The sequence below is a fragment of the Carassius auratus genome, chromosome 7 (genome assembly GCF_003368295.1).
Source record: "Carassius auratus strain Wakin chromosome 7, ASM336829v1, whole genome shotgun sequence".
NCBI lineage: Eukaryota > Metazoa > Chordata > Actinopteri > Cypriniformes > Cyprinidae > Carassius > Carassius auratus.
Genome location: NC_039249.1, coordinates 9,359,265 through 9,386,802, shown reverse-complemented (window position 1 = coordinate 9,386,802; position 27,538 = coordinate 9,359,265). Strand labels below are relative to the sequence as shown.

Genomic DNA, 27,538 nt, shown 5'->3' with positions numbered 1-27,538 from the left:
TCTATAAGGTTAAAAGTGCCATGGAACACACAGGATTTCTAGCTGCACTGGGACTAAAATCCACCAAGATGCTGTCTTTCTAGTTATATCCTCTCTCTCTCTCTCTGTCTCTTTTTTACTCTCTCTGTCTTCTTGTACCTCTCTTCTGGGAGTCCACTAGTCTCTTAAACAATAAAAAAGGCTAAAAATCTGTTGCTCTCATGAATTGAAACTGCTAATACATGATTTTTCTGGTCTATTTTGTAAGACCAGAATGAAAACGTATTATTTTATTTTACTAGAACTCTGTTTTAAGTTTCATTCAGTGATTTGCTTTGATAATAGGTGTCCCTTGGAGGCCACACATCTTAAAAATGCCCAGACTCTGTCTTTTATATAATGTGATTGGCAAGTTTGCAAACATCTTCATTCTGAATGTGAATGAGGTGCTTTTGATTGGCGGCTCTTTAGTCTTAATCTGCTAAGAGGGCTCTCGAGAGGGCTAGAATTGGGGAGGATGGGGTAAGAGAGAAGGTGTTCAGGGTGCTGACCCACGCACTAATGGAAACGGTCTGCTGAATGATCCCACTTTTGGCACCATTGGACGACAGCTGGGCCCTTAGAAGACTCAGACCCAAAAAAAGCCAGTTTTGGAAACAGGCATTCATACTGGTAGTGTTTGAAAGATGGAGCCTTGAGATCCCTACAGACCATTTGTGGGCAGTAACAGACCAGTCAGCTTGTAGTAAAAATCAATGTGTTGCCAAAAAACTAAATACATACTTGAGAAATGTGAATGAATGTCAAGATTTGGACTCTTAGTAAATGTTCTCGCATAAAATTAAACAATTCTGGTCATATATCTTTTGTGTTTCTTTTTTTTTTTATTCTGTTTTCCTTGAAGCAACTTGCTGTGATAACAAGGCTGTCTCTCTCTATGTCCCCACAGCTGCTAGGATCCCTGAAGAGGAAATTGACTGGGGCTGTCGAGAGTTCTGCATCACTTAACGGGGTCTCTGACACCTCTATGACCCAGGGAGGTGGCAAACGACTATGTCTGGAAGATGTCACCCTGGCCATGGGCCCCAGCTACACTCAGCCCCCATTCCCTTCTGGGATGGGCAACCACGGGGGTGTTCTGGAAGGTAATAGGCTGAACAGCAACAACAATAATTTGGGCTCTCCATATTCCGTACCCCCAAATGCTAGTCCTGGATCAACACCAGTCACTGGGGGAGGCTCAGGGGGCTTCAACCCAAATGGGAGTTCAGCCACTCCTTCAGTGGAACAAGAACTGCAGGAGATTTTGGATGAACTTACAAAGAACCCTGATCCATCTTTACCAGAGCTTGATATTGAGAAAATCTTAGGAAAAGAAAGTGATGACCAGGCAAGTACAGCTGGAGGTTTTGTCCACCCAGAAGGTAATGGCACCCCCAAAAGATCTCCGCAGAGACAGTCACACCTGGAGGCCCACCTCACTCAGTCCCCTGGTTTCTCTCAAGCTGGGTCTCCTCAAGTGGGTCCAAGTCCTGCTGGGGCACCATATACCCTACCACATCCTTCCAAACCAATTCCATCTCAACTCTCAGCATCACCCCTGTCCTCCTCTTCTTCAAAAGGGCAAAATCAAGCACGGTCACCTATGCTATCTGCCGCCCTATCCAACTGGCATGAAGTGTCCCGGGCTCAACAGCTTCAGCAGATGGCATCTAGTAAGCATCATTCTAACAACAGTGCAGGTCCACCACCTGCACAGTCAGGGTTGTCTGGATTGGGCCAGCAGAGTACGTCTTGGGCTGGTCCCTCTCCACCTTACCGACCAGGGGATAAGCTGCCCAACTCATCACCTCATCAGCAGCCCTTCAGCCCAGCAGGAAATATTCAGAGTCCCCAGAATTCTCTAATCTCTAGCATGGCTCCAGCCCCATCCACCAGACCTTCACCACCCTACAGGCCAGAAAAGCTGGCCAGCCCAGCAATTGCTCAGCCCCCTTTCAGCCCCCAGAACAGCATTCTTTCTGGAAATGCCCCACCAGGAGTTTCCGGAACTGCAATCCAAGGTTCTCAGGCAAGTTATCTTCCTGGTGTTGCCCCAACATCAAACAACACTCGACCATCACCTCCTTACCGACCAGATAAACATCCTAGTCCAGCTGGGCAATGCCAACCAGGAACGCAACTTCCCACACAAGGACATCTTTTCAACTCGCAAAATAATCAAGCACCTGCAATGTCTAGCCAGCTGTTCAAGGCCATCACATCCAATCAGCCACCCAGTAGCCTCAAGCTCCTAATGCAGGCGCAGGGAAAACCCTCACAGCTGCAACTAAACAAGACCTCCACAACTGGTATGGGTCCAGAACCATACTCTTTCAACAACACAAAGCCGTTACGACATTTTGATCCCAATCCCTCCGTGCCCAAGCTGGGTCCTCTGGCTATGGGAGGATACCGCAGTGCTAGCATGCAACCCACGGCGCCCACTTCAGCCACAGGACATGGGCATCTTCTGCCACAGCGCATGCAAAGGGGAATGCCTGCTGGTGGTATTGTGCCTCACTGCAGAGATGTGAGTACTGTTTCTTGCTTGTTAAATTTGTATGTAAAATGTCATATATTGCAAAATATATTTTCACAAATAACATAATGTCAGACAGCTAGTATAAAACTCTACTTTAGATATGAGCTCAAGGATTTTCATTACACTCAGGACTAGTGGTTTCTTTATGTCTAACTTGATGTGTTTAGCCACATGAGACTGACACTTTACTCTAAGTGTTAGTTTACCCCAAAATGAATATTCTGTCATTTAATTACTCACACTGACCCTGCATAGACAACAACGCAACTGACATGTTTAAGGCCCAGAAAGATAGTAAGGACATATTTAAAATAGTCCATGTGACATCAGCGTTTCAACCGTAAGTTTATGAAGCTACAAGAATACAATTTGTAAAAATAACGTATTTCTTCTTTTCAATGATTTTGTCGCGCATTCAAAAGAGTACCACAGTGCATACATGTGCATTCCTCTTCCTGCAAAAAAGCTGCAGCACATCCAGGTTTTAAATCAGAATGCCGGCTCCTACATCAGCAGCATCACTTTGAAGATTTGACATGGAAGAGAAGAAATTGGTGAATAGTTTTTTTTCTTTTTTTTTTTTGAATTCTCGTAGCTTCATAACATTGTGGTTGAACCACTGGTGTCACATAGACTATTTTAACAATGTCCTTACTACATTTCCGGGCCTTGCACACAGTTGTTCCGCTGCTGTCTATGCAGGGTCAAAAAGATCTCAGATTTCATCAAAAACATCTTTATTTGTGTTCCAAAGATGAACAAAGGTCTCGCAGGTTTTGAACGACATGAGGTTGAGTCATTACTGACAGCATTTTAATTTTTGGGTGAACTCTCCCTTTAAGTACAGGCAATAGATGACTTCTGTGGTTGTTTTTCCTCAGACTGTGATGCATCTGTGTAGTCTTCATAATTCTTGATTTATAGAGTCGACAGATGATTTAGCACACTGAAAAAAAGAGACAAAGGAATAACATTTAGGCAGGGCTTCTAGAATTGTGTAATTAAATAAACAAAAATATATAAGAAGAGGGAATTACATCCCTGGTTTTTCCATTAGCTTGTGGAGCTTTGGGTATGTTCACTTCATACAGCGGAGACTGTTTCTGAAAGATGGAGCAGGCACCCTGTGGTGTGTACCAAGGGAAGGGAGGGCAGTGGGTGTTCCGACTCTGATGTGTGTATAAGGGGGGCAGTTAGGAAGCTCCAAAGGTTAATTGAATGGACAGCTGAACAGAGAGTGAAGGAATGTGAGTCTTTGTATGTGATTAGCTTTCATGCTAAGAGGCTGAATGTGCTCAGTCCATCTCTGTTAATTAGGATAGGGCCAAAAATACTGTTGTTTTTTTTAGTTGTTTCGATAGTGTATCATGTCTAAAAAGATCATTTCTTGAATCAAAAAAAAAGAGAAGAAAAAAAGCCACATTTTAAGTTGTTTGTTCTGTGCAACCTGAGAGAAAATTTGAGTTTTATTCATTATTGTTTTAGCTCTGAAGTGAGAGTATGTGTGTTTGTTTATGCAGTAAAGAGCAAAGGCTTTGTGGCTGTGTGTGTGTGTGTGTGTGTTTGTATTTCCGTGCTAAAGAGAGAAAGGCAGTGTGTGTAAATGTGTGTGACTATAGAGTTTCAAAGTACTGCTGTGCATTCTGTCTCCCTCCGTGGCGGTCTGTTTGAAGACAGAGTCCCCCTCTTTCAGCCCAGTAGTCCTCTTTCATCACACCAATAAAACATAATGAATTTTAGAGGAGACTGAGATTGAGGAAGAAAGAGAAAAGGGGGCCAGTTTCTTTAGTGTCTTGGCATGCATGGCTGCAAACTAAAGAGGGACTCAAAACTTCTACCCCCCCAAACTGACTGTCTCTCTCTCTCTCTCTCTCTCTCTCTCTCTCTCTCTATCACACACACACAATCAGAGTTATTCAAAACCATATTTAACAACTCAACTCACCATGATTTTTGTTTTGATATGAGATTAGATTTTTGTCCATCTTTTGCAATGTCTAATCTTGGACTTGAATTAAGCATTATTAGTTATCTGAAGTTCCATTGTTTGAGTTTAACATTTATAAATATATTTAAATATATATTTATATATATATACACACACACACACACAATACAAATTATATTTTAATAAATGTATTTAAATTTATCACATATAGTATAGATTTTTATAATTGCATAATGTTTACATATTATATATACTAAATTTACATTCACATTTATACATTTAGCAGGCACTTTTATCCAAAGCGATTTACAGTGCATTCAGGCTACACATATATATATATTTTTTTTAACCACTTAACAGGAAAGTGTTTGTAATTGTTTTGGTAAAACTGTGTGGCGCATCTTATTATAAACTCACCATGTACGTCTATTTCCTCGAGGAGCATAAACGGGTAGAAAACAAAAGTTTGATTGTTATCAAGACTCATGATTCACAAGAAATATACAGCAACACAGGTATTTCCCAGCAGGAGCAGCTTTCTGGTAGTCGTTGACTCAAGTGGGGATTCCCTCCTCCTACTGAACACCTCTCTCTCTTCTCTCTCTGTCATACTAACAGTTTGTGGAGGAAGTCTGTTTGTCTGTACGCTCGGAAGCAGAAGTGAGATTGCCTTTTTTATCTTTGTAACCTCTCTGACACTCCACAATTAGGGAAAGTAAGAAAAACCTTCAGAGCGATGAATTGATTGTAAAAAGCCCAGAATCAGGAAGACAAGCAAACGAGAGAGAAGAGGATGGGGAAAGGAGTTGTTAAATGTCGAAAAAGTTAATTTCTATGTGGGATTTTAGAACAAACACATTTTGTCCTCATCTTGCCGTCTGTTTGTAGTCAGTTCCAGTTACCTAGATATGAAAAACCCTTTTATCCTTTCCTCTACTTGCCTTTTTGACATCAGTGACAAATTCTTTGTTTCACTCTGTCTCTTTGTGCTTCTTTTCTCTCTGTTTTAGCTGTCTTCTGTGCCTTGGTGTGACAGATTGGATAACCCTAGCGGTGTGTGTGTGTGTGTGTGTGTGTGTGTGAGAGAGAGAGAGGTTTATTTGCCCTCACAGCAGCAGTGGACACTTGACCACATGTACTGAATATACACTCTCTCACACGAAGCCTACAGGCTATAAACACGGCTGATTTGTGTTTGTGGTGTATGCTGTCATATAAGCAGAGCTGCTTCTGTCCACCTCTCTGTGTGTTTAAGTGGTTGCCGGAGAACCTCAGGTGTGGCTTTAGCTGATTGGTTTATGTGACTAGAGACATTTTTGATGTCATTTCCCTAGTGCCCAATTGATGTTTAAGTGACTCAGTGAATCTGAGGTCAGAAGGAAAGTGATTGATTGTTGTCAAAGCACAGTGGAGACGTGGTTGAATGCTGGAGAGGGTTGAGGAACTGTGCTGCCTCTACTGTTTATAGTTTAAACTTTGATTTCTCCTCAAAGTTCATAAATAAAAAGATGATTCGGTTTCGATTCGAAAGAATTGAATCAGAAATGTTGATATAAAAAGATTCTGTTGAGACTTTTCCTATCAAACTACAGTCATCTTTTCAAAGTATACTTCACAGGAAACATAACTGAACATTTGAAGGATTAAAAGTTCACCTCCCTCCATAAACAATCCCCACCAGTGTTATTGTAATATTATTTAAATACTATTATAGTATTTAATAATTTAGCTTAAATTATATATTTTTTATTTTCAATTTCATTTTGTAAGTTTAGGTAATTTTTGCTATGTCATTTTATATATATATATATATTTATTTATTTATTTATTTATTTATTTTTTTTTTTTGCGCTGGGCAATGATTAATTGCAATGAATCGCATCCAAAATAAACGTCTTTGTGTAAATAATAATATGTGTTTGTATTGTGTATATTTCAATTAAATTCAGGTTTATTTGTATTGTGCTTTTCACGATGCAATTCATACAAAGCAAAGTTTCTACTTTATTTTTAGTAATAGCTTATCAGTGGTGATGTCCATCTCAATTTGATGTCCAACTCAAGCAGTTAGTTAATGTCATGTAATCAGACAGACATTAAACACTATTGACATCAATGATTATATACTGTGAATTTTTTTTTTTTTTTTTTTGTAGTTTTGTAAGTTGTCTGAGGGTTGGCATCATCTGAGGTCTTTTGGGGGGTTGGCATCATCTCTTCTCAGGTGTACATTTATTATGCATGCAGTATATAAATATACACTCATGCATTTATATATTTAAGAAATACATGTTATGTTTTTATATTAAATATATTTTTATATATTGTAAATTATATGAATATAAATATAAACATAAATGTTTTCAAAATATTGTATAAACTGTATGTGTGTATTTACATATACATAATAAATATACACAGTACATACACATATATTAAATCAACAAAAAAGTTTCTTTTGGATGCAATGAATTATGCACTAATGCACTAATTTTTACAAATGTAATTTATTTTTAATAGTTTTTGTTGTAGTAATTTTAGTACTTTTGTATGAAAATGATAAATGCTGCCTTGGCGTTTTAGTAAGCTTAATTTTTCCATCGAATATTAATGGTTTATTTAATTACACCTCTATTTAATAAATTTTAGTTAACAATAACAACACTTAACTCCGCTCAGCCCTGTTGGCTTGTATATGTATGTATCACTCTCTTTTCTCTCTTGTTTGTGTGTTCATGTCCTTCCTTCAAGGCTGAAATGGTGGAGTGGGGGGGCTGGCTATATACACGGGAGAAAATATTTCATACCAACACTATACACACACACACACACACACACACACATATCCACAGCAGTCTTCCCAGCAGGGTGTGGAGAGTCTAACCTTGTTTTGCGCCTCTCTTCTGCTTGGGCACGTTCAGTGATTTTAACCATTTTTAAAAGCTCTAAATGGGTCAGCTGTACATAAATGTGTCTGAGAGAAATGCAGAGACGGACAGACAAAGGGAGGGCAGGCCACACATTTCCCCACATGTTATCTGTGGGTTTCGTGCCATGCATGTGTTTGTGTTTGTTTTATATTCGGAAAGTGGACGTGTCCTTTGTGATGTTGTACTCCTTATAAAACTACTGTAAACAGACTTTTTCTAGTTGTTTGCTAATGCTTTTATATATTCATTTTTTTATGAATGTAGCATTTATGACTTGAATTTTCTATCCTTGTTCAGTTGTCACATCACAGGGCCATTTCATATGAACTAGTGAAGGCAAATAAAGCTGTTAAGATGTTTGTATTCATTTTAAATTTCATTTACGTCTCATGTGCGAAACTCCAGACTGTGGCCACAAATGCAAAAGCAATTTAAAATCTTCTTGGGAAAGCTTTTTGTGTGTCCCATATGAGATTTCGATATCATCTGATTAGAGTGCACCCCACTGTTACCTGTGTGTAACTACAAAAAAAAAAAAAAGTATTTTTGTTTTCTTTTTTATTGGTCAGTCAAAAAGATTCATAAAACAGTTTAACCTTGCTGGTTTGTAACAACAGACTCAGTGATTCAATGAAATCTTCATAGCCATTATGGACTTCACAACTGATTATTTTTCTCTCTCACTAAACCGCAAGTGTTTTTTTTGTTTTTGTTTTTTTTTTACTCGAAATGAAACCGGAGCAATTGCTTTGATTTGTAGCTACACTTTAGATGTTTGGTGTACAAATTAATTCATATATTCTATAATACAGTGCTTAAAAAGATAAATGTAATATTTAAAAAATATGAATATGATTATGAGGTCCAATTGTAATCAGCTGTTATGAGCACTTTTTATGGGTGAAATGTTGGAAAAAATATCAACTCCACATTTTTTATTAAATTTAAATAGCACAATAACACAATTAATGTATGAAGTGATAAAACATTTATGCTAAATACAAATATAAAACCACCTTATAGTAAATATGACTTAAATAATATATATATATATATATATATATATATATATATATATATATATATATATATATATATATATATATATATATATATATATATATTTATATATATACCAAAACAGCATTTCTTCTTAACACACAGCAGTGACAGTTGTCCCAAATATTTTATTTTATTTTATTTTGTTTTTTGGATGTGTCCACTACCCATATGTCTTACAGCTTAGCCCTTACTCAAGAGTTCATATTGGGGCCACAAATGATATCTTGATTTATTGTAATGAAACTGACAAGGAGGTCTTAGACTAAATGCCTTCTTTAATTTTATTCAGTGTGTATAAGAAAGAAGCCTTGTTGTGTCAGCTTCTGTGCTTTGTACCCGGAGGAGACAGAGAGAAAAGAGAGACGGAGATAGAGAGGACATTCAGCAATCCAAGCCCTCATCAGTCTTTTATTAAGGGAACGAGAGGGTTTTGCTTGCTTTCCACACACACAAATACATATTCCTGCTCTTCGTACTCACATTTCCAGCCGCCAGAATCTACAGACGCACTCTCAGTCAATGTCAAACACATTTACCTATCCTCTCTGATTCTTTGTTTTGTGTTTGTGCGTGTGTGTTTGTGTGTGTTGCTGTTTTAGCAAGAACGGCAACGATTAAACCCATCTGCACCAAATGCTCTTTCTCTGTCTGTTCAAAGGCAGCTCATGTTTAATTCTCTCATTTTTTCATCTTACTGTGGGGGGAGAGAGGAGGGGACGGATGCTAGAGGAAGAGAGAGAGGGAGGGAGGAGCGGAGTGTCAGTGTAGAGACACTGAAAGAGTCTGACTCCAGACAGGAGAATGAAGCAGACATACAGAAAAAGCATAGTGTGTGAGCGACACTGGGAAAGAGAGAGTATGTGAGTTTAGTGAGGGAAGAAGAGAGAGAGAGAGAGAGAGAAAAAGAGGGAGGGAGAAAGTGGAGGCGGAAAGGGAGAGACAGACAGGAAGCAGACAGAGTGAGACAGTCTTGGCGACTGAGTTCTGGGAGCTGCTTCACACACACACACACACACACACATACATGTTCTAAAAGTATCTGAGTGATATACACAGTCTATAAAAATATCCACCTACACAAGAACTCTGATTGTTTAATATCAATGGACTAGCTCAGATTTATTCAGGACTGAGGCAAGAGCAGTGTTTTGGATGTTCTTGTTAGGCATTCTCCTCTGTTTAAAATGTGTACAATATGAAGTTCTGTCAAAGCAAACCATGTTTATTTCAAATGCATATCACATGAGTATACTTTTCAAGCAAAAACATATTTAAAGGTTAGGTTTTAAATGTAAACACAGTAGATATGCTGTTTACTATGAAGACAAATATACTGTATTTGTTGGTCAGTCTTTACAATGATTAATAACCAAAATGAGCATATAATCTATGAAAGCCTGTTTCCACCATGTAAAAAAAAAAAAAAAAAAAAAACCTAAACTAAAAATCATGTAATTATGAGATAAGAAGTCATATTTTGATATAAAAAGTCAGAATTCTGACTTACTAAGTTATAACTGATTTTATAATTTAGACTTTTTATTTGATAATTATGACTTAGTATATCATAATTATGACTTTATTGTCTTAATCATTACTTTTAACTCATAAAATTGATTTTTATCTCATGTTAAATTGACATAATAATAACTTTTTGGTTTTTTTTACATGTCAGAAATGAACATCCATATAATGCAGTGCCGTTCACTACTGAAAACAAGTATTATTACCCTTAGTATAATTGAAATCAGCAGATCCTCATTGATGAACGAGACCGCTCATTCTGTGTCAGTCTGAGTCTTTGAATTCACATTCAGTAGAGTGACTTGTTCACTGAAGTGCATGTTCGTTTCAATAGTTCAAACCAATGAAATGTTCCCATTCTGTGCTCAAATGCTATTAGCTTGTGCTCTAGCTAGTCTCTGAAGGCAAGAAAATCCAACATTTCGAACAAGAGAGACGTGAACTAAAAAATACCAGTGCATAGAAATGAATGAGAACTGTCCAGTTGTTTAAATGGTTAATTCAGAACCACAAATTAATTCATGAATGAGATGCCAATCTGTTTCACTCTGTATCGTTTTCATGCTGTATATTCCTGTTTAGTCTATAATTCTGAACTGCTCTCTTTGTATATTTAGCATCAGTTTACACAAACTAGGCTACATGACCAGCCACGTGTGTGGTGACTTTTGGATTCGGTTAGACGCTGTGTTTGTGTTACAGCGGGTTATATAAATGTCAGATTGAGTCTAACGCGACATGAAGCCATGTGTTGACAGTGATGACTGGCTGTTTGACAGCTCTAGTGTATCTGCTTGCCAGATATAGTACATTTACCTACATGCATGGTACTTTTTCATATTTGTTCATGTCTTTATGTCAGATCTATGTAACTTTAATAGTGACCATGCCAGCTCTGTTTCATATCAGTGCCTCTGCATGTAAAAGCCTTAAAATGTAAAAATGCAATACATTTGGTAATATTACATATTTCTGACTGCGTATTGAGTTGGAAATAATAGAGGATGGGATTTAGTTAGGTTTGATATTGGATTATATTTTTACCAGCTGATGTGAACTTGGAGACACAGAAAAGACACAGAAGGTACGTCTGGAGTGGCAAAATCTTCAGTTCAGACCGTTTATGTCTGTTCTTTTTTAATATTATTGTCAAATATTTACGTAAGTAGTTCAGTATGACAAAGGATCATGTGTCCAAATGCCCTCGTCCTCAGAAACCATTAACAAAACTACACAAGCTAAAAGAAAATATGACCCAGACGACATTAAATACTGGTACGGGTTCAATTTCAGTGAGGACAAACATGGCTGGTGCTTTGTTTAGTGAATTACCGGCTCCTGAGAGCATGAAAGTCAAAAGTTCAGAAGGCCATCAAAGTTCAAAAGATAACCAAACACTCCAAACTAGAAAGAAGAGCCGGTGGTTAGTCTGATCTTAATATATTGCAGGAAAATGATCAGTTTAGAGTTAAGATTAATACCATTTAATGTTGTATTTCAGAGATTTCTGGGTCTGCCTTGGGTTGCCACTCGGTGTTCTAATGTAAAATGTGAGCCTGAAGCCAAAGCGGTTGAGAAGCAGTGATCTAGACAGCAGCTCTTGCTGTGGTGGATGCTGATTCAGTCTTTTCTCCTCTCAGCGCCTTCCTGCTCCTGTTTGGGTGTGTTTCTCTCTCTCTCTCTCTCACTTTCTCTCTCTCTTCTACCATTCATTCTGTCTGACATGCAGTCGTTTGTTGTTGTCTTTTCCTTGCCTTCTTCCAGACACCCTGTGGAGAGAGTGATGAAGGAGAATACAGGAGAATACAGAAGAGGGAGAAAATGACAAGGAGGGAGAGGGGGGAAAAAAGAGGGTGATGGCGTAAAACTAGCACTGAGCGTTTGAGCCTTTGTTCTACTTTTATGTTGAGGAGGAATGAAAAATGCTGCGGTGCGGTTGGAGAATTACCAGATCCGGGTTTGATTTGTGTGTTTAAATGTGTGCTGTAGCTTTAATAAGGATGGGTTTTCTTGAGCAGGTTAAAGATATCAGTCAAGTGCGGCGTGTGAATGTTTCAACCAAATTGATTTCTCTCTCTTGTGCTTTTTCTCCCCATCCATCTCATCTGTCCCAATAATGCACTCCCAGCTATAAATATATTATTTTAAGAGTGTAGAATACAGCAATCACAAGCATCTATAAAACTGCCTTTATTTACTGGTGGTAGTATTCTACAATTGTGTCAGTGCCTGATATCAAAGCATCATATCATGGTGTAAAACGGTGCAAGTCAAAGTATAGCCTTATTTTAGACCAAAAAAGCAATTTCAGGGTATTTTGGAAGTAGCTAGGAATTTAAAATCACCGTTTCAACCATGCAAAAGAGTCAAAAGTAATGGAAATCTGTGTAGTGAGGATGCATTTTGTAGTTGCGCTCAGCTCTAAATATTTAATCAGCTGGATATTGCTCTTCTGTAGAGTAAAAACATTACAAATGATTGCTTTGAGTCATTCTTTTGAATGAATCAGTCAATCTGGTTCGCAATTTGGTCTTGATGGTTCATTAGCAAATCAGTCTAAATTAGACTGTTACTTATTTGTTTATTTTAATTTCGTATCTAGTAACCACAGATGATTAGAAAGGTTACGATAAATCCACTGGTCATTAACACAATCCATCTAAAAGATTTGCATAGCAGAAATAAATGCTCTGATTTATTGCATCTATTCAAACCACCGACCTATAAACACCCACGTTTATACACTCATGCAAACATCCTCCTCACGACTAGAAATTATTCCAACAGGCCTATTGTAGAGTACAAAGTGAATTCTTTCAGATTGTGCAACACTGAAGGTTCAGTCATAACACTGGTTTATTTTGTGAAACCTCCTCAACTAATGCCACAAACCGTAGACACACCCAGTCCTATTGGCCCAGGAGGAACATGAGGGGCGTGGTTACAGTCCACTAAGCTACCAAGTCGACCACTTGTAGACATTACGTCCACAATGTGTTTGTTCCTGTCTTTTATACACGTATGGGTGTGTGTGTGTGTATGTGTGTGTGTGTGAGAGAGAGAGAGAGAGAGAGATCACATTATGGTCTGTGTCAGTGGAAACCTCTCTCGGCTTGACCTTTGTGTAAAAGAAATATTCATTATACTTTACCCGGGTGACTTTCTTAAAGATACAACAACCAGCATTAGACTGTTTTTGTATACACAACCTTTCAAAAGTAAGACTTTTTTTATGTTTTTGATAGAAGTCTCGTCAAGGCTGCATTTATTTATAAAAAAAGAAGAAAAACAGTAATATTGTAAAATATTACTGTAAAATAGTTCTATTTTAATATATTTTAACTAAAATGTATTTCTGTGATGGCAAAGCTGAATATTCTGCAACCATTAATCCAGTCTTCATTGTCACATGATCCTTCAGAATTTATTGTAATATTTTGGTGTTTAAGTAAAATATCAATATTAAAAACATTTTCAGGGTTCTTTGATGAATAGAAAGGTCAAATGAATAGTATTTATAAAGCTTTATAATCAATTTAAAAGTCTTTAATGTCTCTTTGAATAAAAGTCTTTAATGTTATTTGATTGTATCCTTACTATATATAAAAAATAAAAATAAAAACATACCGACCCTAAATATTTGATTGGTCTATATCAGTTTTTTCTAAAACTGTCTGTCTGTAATAATGGTGGCTGTATCTCAATGTCAACGATTCCAGTATAACACTAACATATTGCAATAACATACTTTACAGAATAATTTAGACAAGATTAAAACCCGGATTAAAGTTGGCAGTCCAGCAGATGTTACTAAAGTGAATCCATCTCTCACGTTCTATCCCATTTTATTCCCTCCCCAACAGGGGATCATCACACACATGGATGTTCATCCCTGCCTCTTCTGTCACACTCTTGCAGAGGAACATATGGGCGGGAATGTGGCATGCATAATTAAACAGATCACCAATAACATTAACAACACCAGTTTGTTTCAAAAAACTACATTTCAATTCTGCCTCATTTATATATTTCCAGCATGATTCATTCTCAACTTTAAGAGTTGCTCATCGAAAACGTTGCCTTGAATCATTAAATTGTTGTACATGAGTCAAGTGCTCTGTATAATGCCTTTTAAATTGCGCATGAGGTACTTGGCTGTGTTTCGATGTTTAATACAAGTAGCTAATGACAGAGTAAGAGGGTGGAAAAGGAGGTTTCGTTTGGTTTCCTCCTTTAAATAACAATAAATAAACGTAATGACATGCCATTGCGGGCCCTTAGCATGCGATTCGTGTTTGCCTGTTTGGCATCTGTCCGGTTTAATAGTGGCGGCTCCTCCACTCATCCCATGGGGCTTTATCTTCCACTCAGCACACAAATCTCCCAATCAATTTACCAAATGAAACCGGGTGTGCAGTGCTTAAAAGAACAGTCTATGCTTACTGAGCATGAGAGTGAGATGGCAAGAGAGAGAGAGAATATATTGTTTATGTGACCTGTTCCCCGGCATTAACCTAATTCATTCATCCAGGATTACGATGCGTTATTAAAGAAACAATGGAGGGTGAAAGAGAGTGAAAACAAGAGGAGACGTTCAAGAAACTAAGACTGGGAAGAATGAGAGAGGAAGAGAGATGGGCCAATCGATCTTGAAATATCAATATGTCTGATGCTGATGAAGAAGGTTGATCCTGCATTAAAAATATCTGTTTAAATGCTAACCATTTAGTTATTTATTCAGCAAGAAAGTTAATGTGTATCATAAACATCAAAGTTGTAAAATGAACTGTCAGCAAGAAAAGCATCATGCAGTTGCATTTATTTCATATATACCAATAACAAACTAGTTAAATGTGACATTTATCTTTTTGCAGCATTTACAGCAGCAACTCATTATACTGTAGTGTATAGAAGCTGCTAAATGTTTTATATCTGATGTTAGCAATGCAGTTACCAATAATTATCACAATAACATTAAGGTAATCGGTGTAGATTTTATTGTACTTGGAAAAAAAAAAAGTTGTACCAACCTGAAGCTTCAATTGTATGGTGTCTTCACATCCTTTTGGTTGCTCCTCCCCTTCGTGGTTGTCATACTAGGAAAAAAGGAATAGAAAGAGCAGCCACATAAAAACACATGGGGTTTTTTTTATAGATCCTCTCACATTTCTGCATCATGACAAGAGAAAGGGGAGTGATACTGAGATACTAAAGGGAGAATAAAAGAAGAAAGTGCTCAAGGACGTGTGTGTGTGTGTGTGTGTGTTATATACATGTTATCAGTGGATTTAAATTGCTAACCTTGCATAAAGAGAGCCAAGAATTGGTGAATCTCAAGGACTCCCTCCAATAAGTACCTTGGACAGGCTGCAGATATCACAGAACACACACACACACACACACACAGTCATACATCTCATGCATTATTTGGAATACTTGATTGTGATTGGTCAGTCATGACATACTTGGATCAGTTTCTGTGTAATGTTAAACTGTAATTTGACCATTGTCCCTGGTAATTAGCATTTTATTTTTATTTTATTTTTTTGCTTCAGTGCTTTTAAAGTAAGAGAACATATATTTAGCATATCATACCATTTAAAAGTTTGGGGTCAGTAAGATTTTTTATTCAAGGAAATTAATTTTTTATGCAGCAAGGATGCATTTAATTGATCAAAAGCGACAGCAAATTTACAAAACATTTCTATTTAATATTTAATATTTATTCATAAAAGAATCCTGAAGAAAAAGGTTTTCACAAAAATTCAGCAGCACAACTAAAACAAACCATTCTTGAGCACAAAATCAGCATATCATAGATACTGACAATTCAGCTTTGCCGTGACAGATATAAAATACATTTTAAAATATATTAATATATTTCAAATGTAATATTTCACAATATCACTGTTTTACTGTATTTTGATCAAATAAATGCAGAATCTGTGAATTTATTCATATTTTTAATTCATAGATTTATTTATTAAGTAGCCAAGTGAGTCTGGGTCCTGACCCCCCTGTTGGAGTTTACATCATTTTCTTGAGCTTTTAGCTAACAGACATGGTTTGGTTCAACTTTTAGCTAAATCACCACAAAGATTTAAATAGCTACTTTCTATTTCAGCATTTCTTGTATGTTTCACTCATCCAGTTTTGAAATGGAAGCCAGAACTTATATGCATTTCAAAAACATTTCTGTGCTTAGAGGAAGATAAAACCTTACGGAATGAGTGTTATTTTAGGGCAACAACCTGTCATGGTAGCTTTGTGGAGTGTCTTAGAGGCTAATAAGCTACGATTACAGGTTTAGAAAGAGTGTCTGAGGTGTTTATAAAGTGTTTGTAAGGGATTGCCTGTTTCATGTAGCTTCTACCAGTCTGATTTAGACAAGGGTGAGTGGTCTAAGCAGCTGATCTATCCTGACAGCAGTAATCCCCCCATGATCCCTCTCAGACTGTGTGTGTGTGTGTGTGTTTTAATTGAAGAAAGTGTCTTTGGTTTCAAATTGGAGAGGTCGAATAGTACAATGTAGCAGCACAGCACACACTGCTCTTCATTTCTTTGTTCAAGATAATCTTTCCCCATTCCCTTCTCATTATTAGATATGAGCCGCCAGACCTGTGTGCTTGGTATTCTGCACCACACTCACACACACACACACACACACATACACCTGCAAGGTATCAGTATCTCAGGAGAACTACATGGAAATCAAACTTTCTCTCCCCCAGTAAACAGTCTACATTGGAAACAAAGCCCTCCTGTCTGTGTAGTCAAACAGACACTGTGTTTGCCCAGTAGATGAGAAACGCAAAGGCTGAACATGTGATCAGATCAAAAAAAGAAGAAATGCCAGAGGTCTGTCCCCCATCGGGGACTGTAAGACATCAGGGAAGCGCGCAGCCAGTTACAGCAGCCTGTTTTGCATGGAAGAGAGGAAGTGAAAGACACCGTGTAAAAGCAACATGTGAGCTAGTATAGTCAACCATCATTCAATTTTAAATTCAATTACCGATGACCAATCGCTGGCTGGTATAAGCTAGATATATGCTTTTTATTTGTTTGTTTGTTTATTTTTCTGCTTGCAATTTTTTTATATATTTGAAATTTTTTAATTATGAAATGTATGTAAATATAATCATTTATTGATACAAAAATATTTAAATAGAATTTAAGTAAATTAATTTACTAACATTTTATTTACTTTTTTATGATTTTACTTGATTTTTGTGAAATTTCACAATGAATTTGAATGCAAATGTACTAATCTCTATGATCTATTTTATTTAAATAAATCATTTAAAATGATATGTATCTATTTTTTTATTAATTTTACTGATGATTTATTCAACTTAAAAATAATTCAATTGAATCACACAAAAAAATAATTTAATTTAAAATATAAACATTTGAAAATATGCATAACATATTAGTCAGCCAGCCAACACACACGACATCCTTCTGGTTGATATATTGGTCTACAACTAATGAAAATGTGATTGATTCAGTTTCTGTAGAGCTCTTTTTATATAAGAAGATTTCAATAATGAGTATAACTGTTCATTCATTTAGCATTATTATTCAGTGTACAGTAATAGATTATAACAGGTATGACACTGTGTGGAGAATATTCACGTGAACAGTACAAGACGTTACAGTGGCTAAAATGGCTTAATAAAACACTGGGTGAGATGCACTGGGTGAGATGCAGTTGAAGGCGACCGTGTTGTCTTTGTGGTGTAGTGTAGTGGTGAAGCAGAGCCCGTCCCGAGTGACCTTGCCCTGAGGTGGAATGGAGGGAGGAGTGTGGACAGGAGGGGGGCGGGGTGTAGATGGTACAGATGGTAGAGAATATGGTTCCAGGGTATTTCGGAGGGGCCTAGATTGGACGAATGCAAACAAATAAGCCTCTGCATCCGGCGCAGAGAAAAAGAGCCTCATTGTTATAGAAATGCTGAGAAGGATCTTAGAAGACAGCCAAGGTAAAGTAAAGCAATTCAAGAATTTACCGAGTAATAATTAGAACGGCCCACCAGGGCCCAAGGTGTGAGAGCCGCACCGAAGATATCGTAGCCCAGCGCGGTTCTGTGGTTCTGCAAGGTTGAGGACACAGAGCCCAGCTGCGGCAGGAATGAATGCTGAATAAATTAAGCACTCTGCCAAGTTAACACTAGCCTGGCAGCGGCTCTTTCCCTCTAAGCCCAGGTGTGTGTGAATGTGTGTACTGTACGTGTGAGAACGTTTTCAGTGTGCAAATATGTTTTGTGCGAATGCAGTATGTGGGCATGCTTTATCACACAAGTGTGTGTGTGTGTGTGTGTATGGATCTTACGCTTTCCAGTGTCTGGCACTGGTAGGGGGATGGGTGAATATGTGTGTGTCTGTGTCTGTGTGTTTGTGTTTGTGTGCAGAAGTGCGTGCCAGGAACAGTTCGGGAATTTGAGGCGGTGTTTCAAAGGGTCCCAGGATAGTTAGCAGGCTTCAAAGCACCAAGACTGGGAGAGCTTGTTCTCTCCTTCACATCCGTCCACCCACACACCTCCGTTCTTTATTTGCTTTCCCCTTCAATAACAGGATTTTTTTTTGCTAATCTAAAATCTATTTTTACATGTGTGAACAAAACACGTGGAAATCCTCGGCGACCCAAGAACTGGATTTTTGTGATGGGTATATGGTAGACATGGCACAATTTGGTTAACCAAACTGGCATGAAGACTGGCTCTTGTCTCCAAGCCACACAAACAGAGAGAGAGAGAGAGAGAGAGAAAGTGGGAGCTGATATGTGTTGTTGAGGAAGTAGGTCAGGCGTCACATTCATTAACATCCTCCTCTCATGCCCAATGATGTGAGCCGCTCCCACTATCACACGCGAGTACGTGTAGATATCGCCGTATGTGTGCACGCATAAATCAGGGCATGCATATCAAATATTTTAGAAATGTTATCAATTCAAGGATGCTTGTGCATTTAAAGCTGGTATTGTGTCGGTCATCATTTAATAGCAATTTAACCCCACCATCAAGGCAATAGACGTAAATAAACTTGGTTACTGTGGAGATAAAAGCAGTACTTAGTGTCTGCCTGGGCTCTGGACAGCTGGACTTCTGCCAGGACGGCAAAGCGGAGCTCTCTACACAACTCTGGCCCACTTTCTCTCGCCTGCTTTCCTTGCATGCACTCTCTCTTTCTATCTGTCTCGCGTCTGCTACCATTACCCACTGAGCTTTCTAATTCTACCTGTTTTGTAAAAGTTGTGCGCCTGAGTCAGTCCCTTTCTCGCTTCTTATTCCTCGCTTTCTGCCCACTCTATTCATCCTCATCTCATTCTTTCCTAACTCTTGCAGTCATAAGCTTTCCCTCCTTCTCTGTCCCTCCCCCTCTCTGCTCCCAGCAAGGTCACTTGGAGTTGCATGACAAAGCGACTTAACTGACATTCAACAACAACCTCTCTCTCTATCTCTCTCTTTCCCTTCCTATAGTCCTGCACTGCTTCTTAGACATTTTCCCATGACAATTAGCTGAAGCCTGGAGAATGGATCTAAATATAGAAAGATTTGATTTTCCACTTGTTTTTATTTTTGGGCAAATAAAGCCTTACTTGGTGTTTAAATTGGGGTCTCAATCCAAGGATGTAACTAAATGTTTAACACTAGAGGAATGTAATAGTTTATGCATCTATGGTATATCAAACAACCACAATTCACTTTGTGTGTGTGGGGTAGGCATTAGAGTGGACTGTACTGGAGTGAGTACATTTGCAATAAGTCACTGAAAATAATAAATAATAAATAAATATCTTGTAAAGGGTGAACTATTACTTTTCCAAAATAAATTAAATGAAATAATTAAATAAAAATTAAAACGAAATAAAAAAACGATTGAAATGTCAAAAATCTATAATAACCCTGATTCAGATGACAAAGGCAAGGTCAAACATGCAAACTCTGGGTTAAGTGAGAGAACATCCTTTCATGCTCGACCGCACGCAAATGCATAATTGGTTTTATTTCTCATGTTAGTTTGATATGGGCAATTATGTCTCTTTTATGTGGTTTAGGGCATATTTAGTGCTGTTTTTCATCATAATGCCTTTTATAAATAACTTTTAATTAATGTAATTTTGCTTAAATTTGCTTTCGAAATAATACTCTGCACTTCTAATATTCTTTTTAGATAATTTTGCTTAAATTTGCTTTCAAAATAATATTCTGCACTTCTAATTATCATCTTTTTTATATTATTGATAGCCTAATTGTATTTATTCATAGTATTACGTTATTGCTTTTGTACTTGTTTTGAAATGCAAATACAATTCTGCAATATAAATGGGGGGGGGGGGTAGAGAGAGAGAGAGAGAAATCCAAATTTACATTTCTTTCCACCCCAATGGATTTGACAGGGTTAAACATATCTCTCTTTCTTTGTTACCGTCTCGTACGCATAGGAACGGTTACATTCTGTTCGACAACAAAGGCAGCGGATTGCTTTGATAACCTCTGCTGCTGTGATATCTAATCTATTAAATGCACGCTGAAATGTGAGTTGCATGAAAAGCTGAGTGAGCGCGCGGAACGGAAAGGGGAGGCGGCCGGCTTGCTTGATGGGCTGCTTTACTTGAAACGTGCGTGTGTTGCTGGAGGCTCTGGAAAGCTTGTGAGGTGTTGGGGTGTTAGCTCAGGACGGGGAAAAGAATGAAAGGCCGTCTCTTATCGAGGGCACAATCGGAAACGCTGTTTAACTTGGCGAGCTTTCCCGGATGGAGCAGAAAAGCTGCGTCCTGACAGACTAAAACATAAGTCACGGAGTATGGGCACATCAATCATTTATATTTATCAGTAAATACACTAGGCTGAATGGATTTGGAACACTGGCTTTTTACAAAAAGGGGATCGATCAAGACAGGCGACTGAAAAGCTCACCGTAAACTCGAGGTGGATCAAGCGATTAAACGCGCAGAGCGTACCGCTTTATTACGGACTGTTAGAGTGCGCATGCGCCATCTAGCGTTCGCTTAGAGAAAAAAACAAGGGTTTTATTCACATCTCCCTGTTGGATTTGTGTGAGAGTCGCTGATTATCATACTAATCAACTCACTATTTTCTTTCCTTGGGCTTTGCAGAGAGCATTCGAGCGGGTTATAATAATGTTTAAGCATTACTCATAATAGCTATCTTAAAGGGATAGTTTGACTAAAAATTGAAATCCTGGCATAATTTACTCATCCCACAAACCCGTATGACTTTAAGTGATTGGTGACTAAATGATGACAGAATGTTAATTTTTGGATGAACTGTTCCTTTAAGAAGTAACAGATGTGAGTGTTCTTTATAATCATTAGAAGTTTTAGTCCTTAATGGCAAAACAGAATCGTGCATGGACAATACTCAGGCACAGCCCTAACCCAACACAACCAACAAAAGCATCTAAACCAGCTCCTTATTCCTGCTGCACATACCCAAGTGCTGGATCAATATCCATTACCAGCACTAGTGCTGCAGACAAGCCATTCATTTCCACTGCAAAGCACCACGATATTCCCCCTGGGAAGTCGTTTCACCACCCTGCCTGCTACAAGCAAAGATGATTACACCAGATTCATGCTAGGAGTGTCTGTTTGTGCCTCAGATTACCTCTGCTTGTTCTTGAGCATGATATTAGCTATGTGTAATGCTAAGCATATGTAGCTGGAGATTTAATTGAATTCACACAACATAATAAACCCATTAATTTCATTTTGTGTTTGTGTCTTTATGACGTGAAGCAGATCATTGAATTCTGCCGTAGACCTGCAGTAGTTATCTCTCCACGTCTTCATAATGGTCCGTGATTAATGTTCTACTCTGGTTACGCATGTGTTTTCAGGATTTGGATGGGAGTAGGGAGGGAAGAGGGTGGGGAGTGTTTCTTCTGTGGGAATGGGAATATGGGAATGCCTAGCTGGATTGTTCGGGTTGGAGGGGTGCATTCAGACAAAGCCAACGAAAACAAACGTCCTTGGCTCTGGGAAGGCAGGGTCTGGTCTGAATCCTCTGTGGTTATTTACAGATGTTTACAACTTTGCTAAGGAAAGAAGCCCTGTTAGAACATGTGGGCTTGGTTGAGATGACCTCTTTAGCAGTGTTGAGTTACACTGAATGGCGTCACGTCTTTGATCATGGTGAGATTATACGTAGTTAGTTGCAGTCGTCTGTGTGGGTCAAGTGAAGGTGAGATCATGTCTGTGCGAAAATGGCAGCCATTGTTTTGACACATTTGAGTTATGCAGAGCTACAATATAGAAGGTGAGTGCAGGTTTTATATTGATCTTTCTTTTATTGTTTGTGTTTTAGGATCAAGGTGCAGGAATGGTGCCACCTCTTCAGGACCCTTCGTCAGCTGTGCCACGGCAGCCCCAGGGCAGCAACTACAACATGATGCTTAAGAATCAGCTAATAAAGAAGCAGCTTCAACAACAAGTCAGTGCTCAAACTGCATGTTGAATGTATTATTCTGTTAAATCGTAATTTTGTTGTTTGTGGTGAATGAATGGCCTAATTTACACTTCTTAAGAGGTATTTGCCTTAATTGTGTTAATGTATTCTTTTCTGTTTCTTATAGGAAAAGCAAAGGCATATGGAGCAAATGAATGGAGGGCATATCACAGACTGCCAACAGGTGGCACTATTTCAAGGTACGGTATCATCACCATACCACATGAATGATTGTAAATACTGGGTCTGATTTACCATTTTTGCAAAAAAAACTAAACACAGATTTTTTCAAAATGCAGAAATCATGATTCATTATTACGTTTGCACATAGAAAATTCTGAAACTGTGCACACAAAAATGCTCCTGGGGGCAAATCATTTATTAAGACTTGACATAAAAAAAAAAAAATATATATATATATATATATATATATATAGAGAGAGAGAGAGAGAGAGAGAGAGAGAGAGAGAGAGAGAGAGAGAGAGAGAAATGGAATAATGGAATAATACAATTAAAAAATAAATATTGAACAATAAAAATAAAGAAGCCCTTATATGGACATAGTTTGGGCATGTTTAATGCATAGTTGAAGCCTTTGGAGTGAGAACTTTTCTGTGCACATAAATATGGAATTTTTACAAAATCTTTAGTAAATGGGGGCTACTTTTTATTTTTTGCCAGCATGTTGCTGTTCAAACATTTTCTTCTTTTTTCTTTCTTTTTTTCAAACAAAACATAATTCTTTTAATACAAGGATGCAAAAAAAAAGTCATAAAAAAAGACTTGCATATTTTTACAAATCACAGATGCTTCTTGAGCACCATATCAGCATGTTAGAATGATTTCTGAAGGATCATGAGACACTGATGCCTTTTACATTCAATTACTTATTTTAACTAATTAGATTTCACAATAGTACTGTCTTACTGTATCAAATAAATAGCCCCATGGTAATCATAAGAGGTTTCTTTTTAAAACATAAAAAAAAATCCAATCCTAAACTTTTAAACAGTAGTATACCTAAAGGCATGCTGAAAGTCTATTGTTTTTGCTTTCTTACAGGTCCAGGTCGACCGCTCCATCCAGAGTGTGGTGGATATCCTCTGGGAGCTTCTCAACAGCTGAATCCCTCCATGCTCTCCCATAGTGGCCCTTTACCCACAAACCAAATGGGTCTTTCCTCCAGCTCGGTCTCTCAGATGGGCCCGTCGGTTGGAGGATACGTGTGTGGCAAAGGCTCCAAACAACCCCTCTGCCACCCGTCGCAAGACTTTGGAATGGCGATGCAGTCTGGCCAGAGCATGATGGGAATGGGTGGGCCTCCACGTCAACCGTTACACCCAGCTCATGCTGTGACGCGACCTGGAATGCCATGCCCCAACTTACCAGGCGGTCCCGTGCCCACCCACCACCTGCGGCAGGCACTGCACCGAGCTGGAGCTCTTCAGTCACGCATGATGTTCCCTCCCCAGCAGCAGCAGCAGGCCACCTCACAGTCCCAGCTCTGGCAGCACCAACAAGCAGTGCAGCCACATATGGACTCTGTGAACCACCCACATCCTTTCCCCTCCAGAGGAGCCCTATCTGGATGTGGAGGTCCTCAGTTTCCACAGCGATCCGGCATGGCAGGTATGCCAGCCAACTTCCCTGGTTCCCGTCCTCCTCATAATCAGGTCGCCCCTGGTTTGGTTGGCAGGCAGGACCAGAAGATGCCCACCACCCAGCCGCTATCCTCCATGGCCCAACAGAACCTCAGAATGCGAGGTCCACTTTCCGCTCTAGCTGTTATGAAACCAGGAGGCCCATCCATGATGCACCCTGCCCATGGGATGGGGCCTCCTAGTTACCAGACTGCTTCTGCAGGGAAACACTGTTCACCACAGGGCTACAATCCCGGAGATAAACTGCCTTCCTATGACTACATCTCCCAGCATCAGAGCAATGGGGCAATGGCAGCGGGGCTACAAGGACCTGGAGGAGGAGGCAGTGGTGGTGCGGAGGTAGACTTCATAGACACTCTGGTGGGAAACAACGAAGACTGGCTGAACAATCTCACCATGATAGATGAATACCTTGAGCAAAACTCATAGGGACTGATCAAGAGCGTCTTAGGTTTGAAAATCACTACACAGCACAAGAATGGGTTTGTGGGCTCATCGTTCTGTAAAGGCATGTTCACACCAAGAGCACTAACTATAACAAGAACTATATTAGTGTCCACACCAACGGACGGTAACTTTCCTCTTGTCATAACCGCGCATTTGTATGCAGCTTTAAGGCCCCGATATACTCACTTTATTGTTCTTCGCTTAGTAAAAAGAAGTTTGAGATACGTAATCAGCTATGTTCTGTTATAGGACATCCTGACGCCATGGACAAATCGTAGTTCCAAGGTGTTTACTTTTCCAGAATGTTTGCTTGGGCAAGCTGTTTCGATCTCCAGAAATGATTTTGTTCTAAATTATGAAGTTTATTGGGTCCTATATACATGCAAGCTTGGGTGACATCTGATTGGCTCAGAAACCTTTTAGTTCATTGTTATAATTATCATCTTTGGTGTGAATGAACCTTGAAGTCCTAAAGCGTTCTTTTTTGGTTAGCATTAGTGAGAATGTATCGGTGGGCATGAGGCACTGCTTAGGCACAGCAAAACCTGGCTTTGGCCGTCATTAAACTGACTCATATTAAAAGATGCCCTTTCCTTTTCTCAGTGGTTGCTCTTCCAGTGCTCTCTGCGCTGTTTGAATAATATTGTAATTATCATCAAATTTATTATGGAGTGAAACACTGATTTATGAAAACATGAGCTTTCCCAAGCAGTGTAAAGAAAGTTCTCATTCAGTTAAAGGGACAGCTCACCCAAAAATGACAATTCTGTCATCATTTACTTGCCCATATGTCTTTCCAAATCTGTATTACAGAATACATTTGGAAGATTTTTTTTTTTGTCTGTTCAGTGGAAGTTAATGGGGTTAAAAAACAACACTAACTTTCACTGTATGGACAAATCGGTTTTTATTTACTCATTAACGTGGGGCGAATAGATGTTGACAGAATTGTCATTTTTGGGTGAACTGTCACTTTAATGCAATGTGGTAACAGTATTGTTGGCAGTATCCTGCCAGACCAGGCTCATATGTGCAGCTTTTCATTCTTGCTATATGAAAAGCATATGAAATCATTTCTGTAATGAACTATTTGAGGGTATCTAAAAAGGGGCTTGTCCTGTACATAAAGTATTTTGTAAAATATGGTTTCTTAAACTGTAACATACAAAGGAGAAGTACACATATTTATGCTTCTTTTCTGCTGATGAATTCTTCAGAATTTCTTTGTAAATAATTATCAAAAGAATAAATAAAACAAAAATGCAATGATGTAAAGAAATGAGTGTCACATTGAAATTTCAAATGAAATATTTTACACTAGGAAACTCTATTGTAATTTGTATTATGCAAGACAGTATGGTTAGCTTTGGAGTAATACTATGTATTACAAAAGTGAAAAAATCTGTTATGTTTTTGACATAACTGGACTTCTGGTACTCCAGTCTGGCTTAAGAAGGTTTTATGTTTTGTGTTTTTAAATTGGGAGGTTTCAGCAGTTCATTCTGACGTAATTGCACAGTCTAAAAGGCTCTCTAACTTGTGTCATATTGCTAAAGCATAATACATTTTACACTAGACACCAGTGTCTTTGTAATAGTCTGTTCCATCTAACGAAATGAGGATCTTAAGGATCTTGATGCTTTTTGGACCAAGGACACTTTTCAGCAGTTCTAGGAATGTCTTTTGTAAGTGCACACCAGCTACACTGAAACTGCAGCCTTAGTGTAGCAGAGGGACAACATCTATGATCACACCACCTATTATGTAATACAAGAGCAGCACCAGTCACAGTAAGTGCATAAAACCCACAGTCCTTTGTGCCAGAGTCTTGGGTTTCCAGTAGTTCATGACCATGTAGTTGATGCCATGAACTTGAAGACATTCTGATTTGTGATTAATTGTGATTTATTATATTTTGTCTTCATATTTTTAGATTGGAAAATAAACCTCATAAAAACAAAAAATGTCTCCATTTGGACTTTTTTTGACCTGTTCTTCTTCAGTATCATACTTCTGTTTCCATTGGTGGTATGAGTGATATTTATGACTATAAATAAATATTAGCACCACACCTCATTTAGTGTTGAAATATCTGATGTCAGCTGTGCTAAAATGATCTTATAATGATACAAGAGCAACACAGTCAGTATATCTCTTTTGTGACTGCTTATCAGGACAAGGCGGGAACAAAGTAATTTGTAAAGTGATTTAAGAGAGAAAATACCTTCTTTCACTACTGCTCACTTTAATTTCTGTTCTAGTCTGTTTTGAGCAATCCTTCATTTTTTATACAGTAAAAAATGCTTTATTGGGGCTTGAGGTTATTATGAAATAAACAGTTTCATTTCCTTCAGAGTGTAGCTTTTTATTGTGGTAAATGAAATCACTATTTTCTTACCTAGAAGTAATATGCGAATGAGAAAATTAAAATGTTAATTAGTCTAATAAAGGTGCTCCAAAATTTTGTGAGGCAATATTTTTTTTTTTAATTATTAAGTGAAGTCATACAGGACTCAGGGAACCATGCATTAATGTGTATCTAAATTGTTTGAAATGTTTGATTTAGTACAAGCTAAATGTTCTGCATATTCAGTCTCTTTTATTTTGCTATTGGTTTCCTTATGAATAGATAAATATAAACAGCCAATTTTGGCATAGTTCCTCTTAATGCTGTTTTATGGTTTTGCCTCTTTCATTTTTAGATCAGCAGTTTTGCTTCCACATAAAAAGCTGCCTTTGTTTTTGCATCAGCAGTTGATAGTTTTAAAAACTCATATCTTCATGTTTTATAGTTACAGGTCAGAGCTATTGCCACACAACCTAAATCTGGGTAAAATCAAATTTGATAATCCACACTTTGAAATCCACAAGTAATTCAAAGTAATACAAAAGCTCTTTCTTTCTTTCCAGAGTCATAATTTGCAGAAGATGCT

The 27,538-nt window shown here is 38.2% G+C and overlaps 1 protein-coding gene across 2 annotated transcripts in view; it reads left to right on the top strand.

Moving 5' to 3' along the window:
- Positions 1–26,561, top strand: part of LOC113105807 (trithorax group protein osa-like) — a 61,446-nt gene extending 34,885 nt beyond the window's left edge. For both annotated transcript variants that reach the window (XM_026267110.1, XM_026267111.1), the window contains exons 2-5: positions 929–2,551; positions 22,357–22,482; positions 22,625–22,697; positions 23,560–26,561. In XM_026267110.1, the coding sequence (XP_026122895.1) occupies positions 929–2,551; positions 22,357–22,482; positions 22,625–22,697; positions 23,560–24,587 (2,850 nt within the window). In that variant the 3' untranslated portion in view covers positions 24,588–26,561. The remainder of the gene's footprint in view (positions 1–928; positions 2,552–22,356; positions 22,483–22,624; positions 22,698–23,559) is intronic.
- The last annotated feature ends 977 nt before the right edge of the window (positions 26,562–27,538 follow it).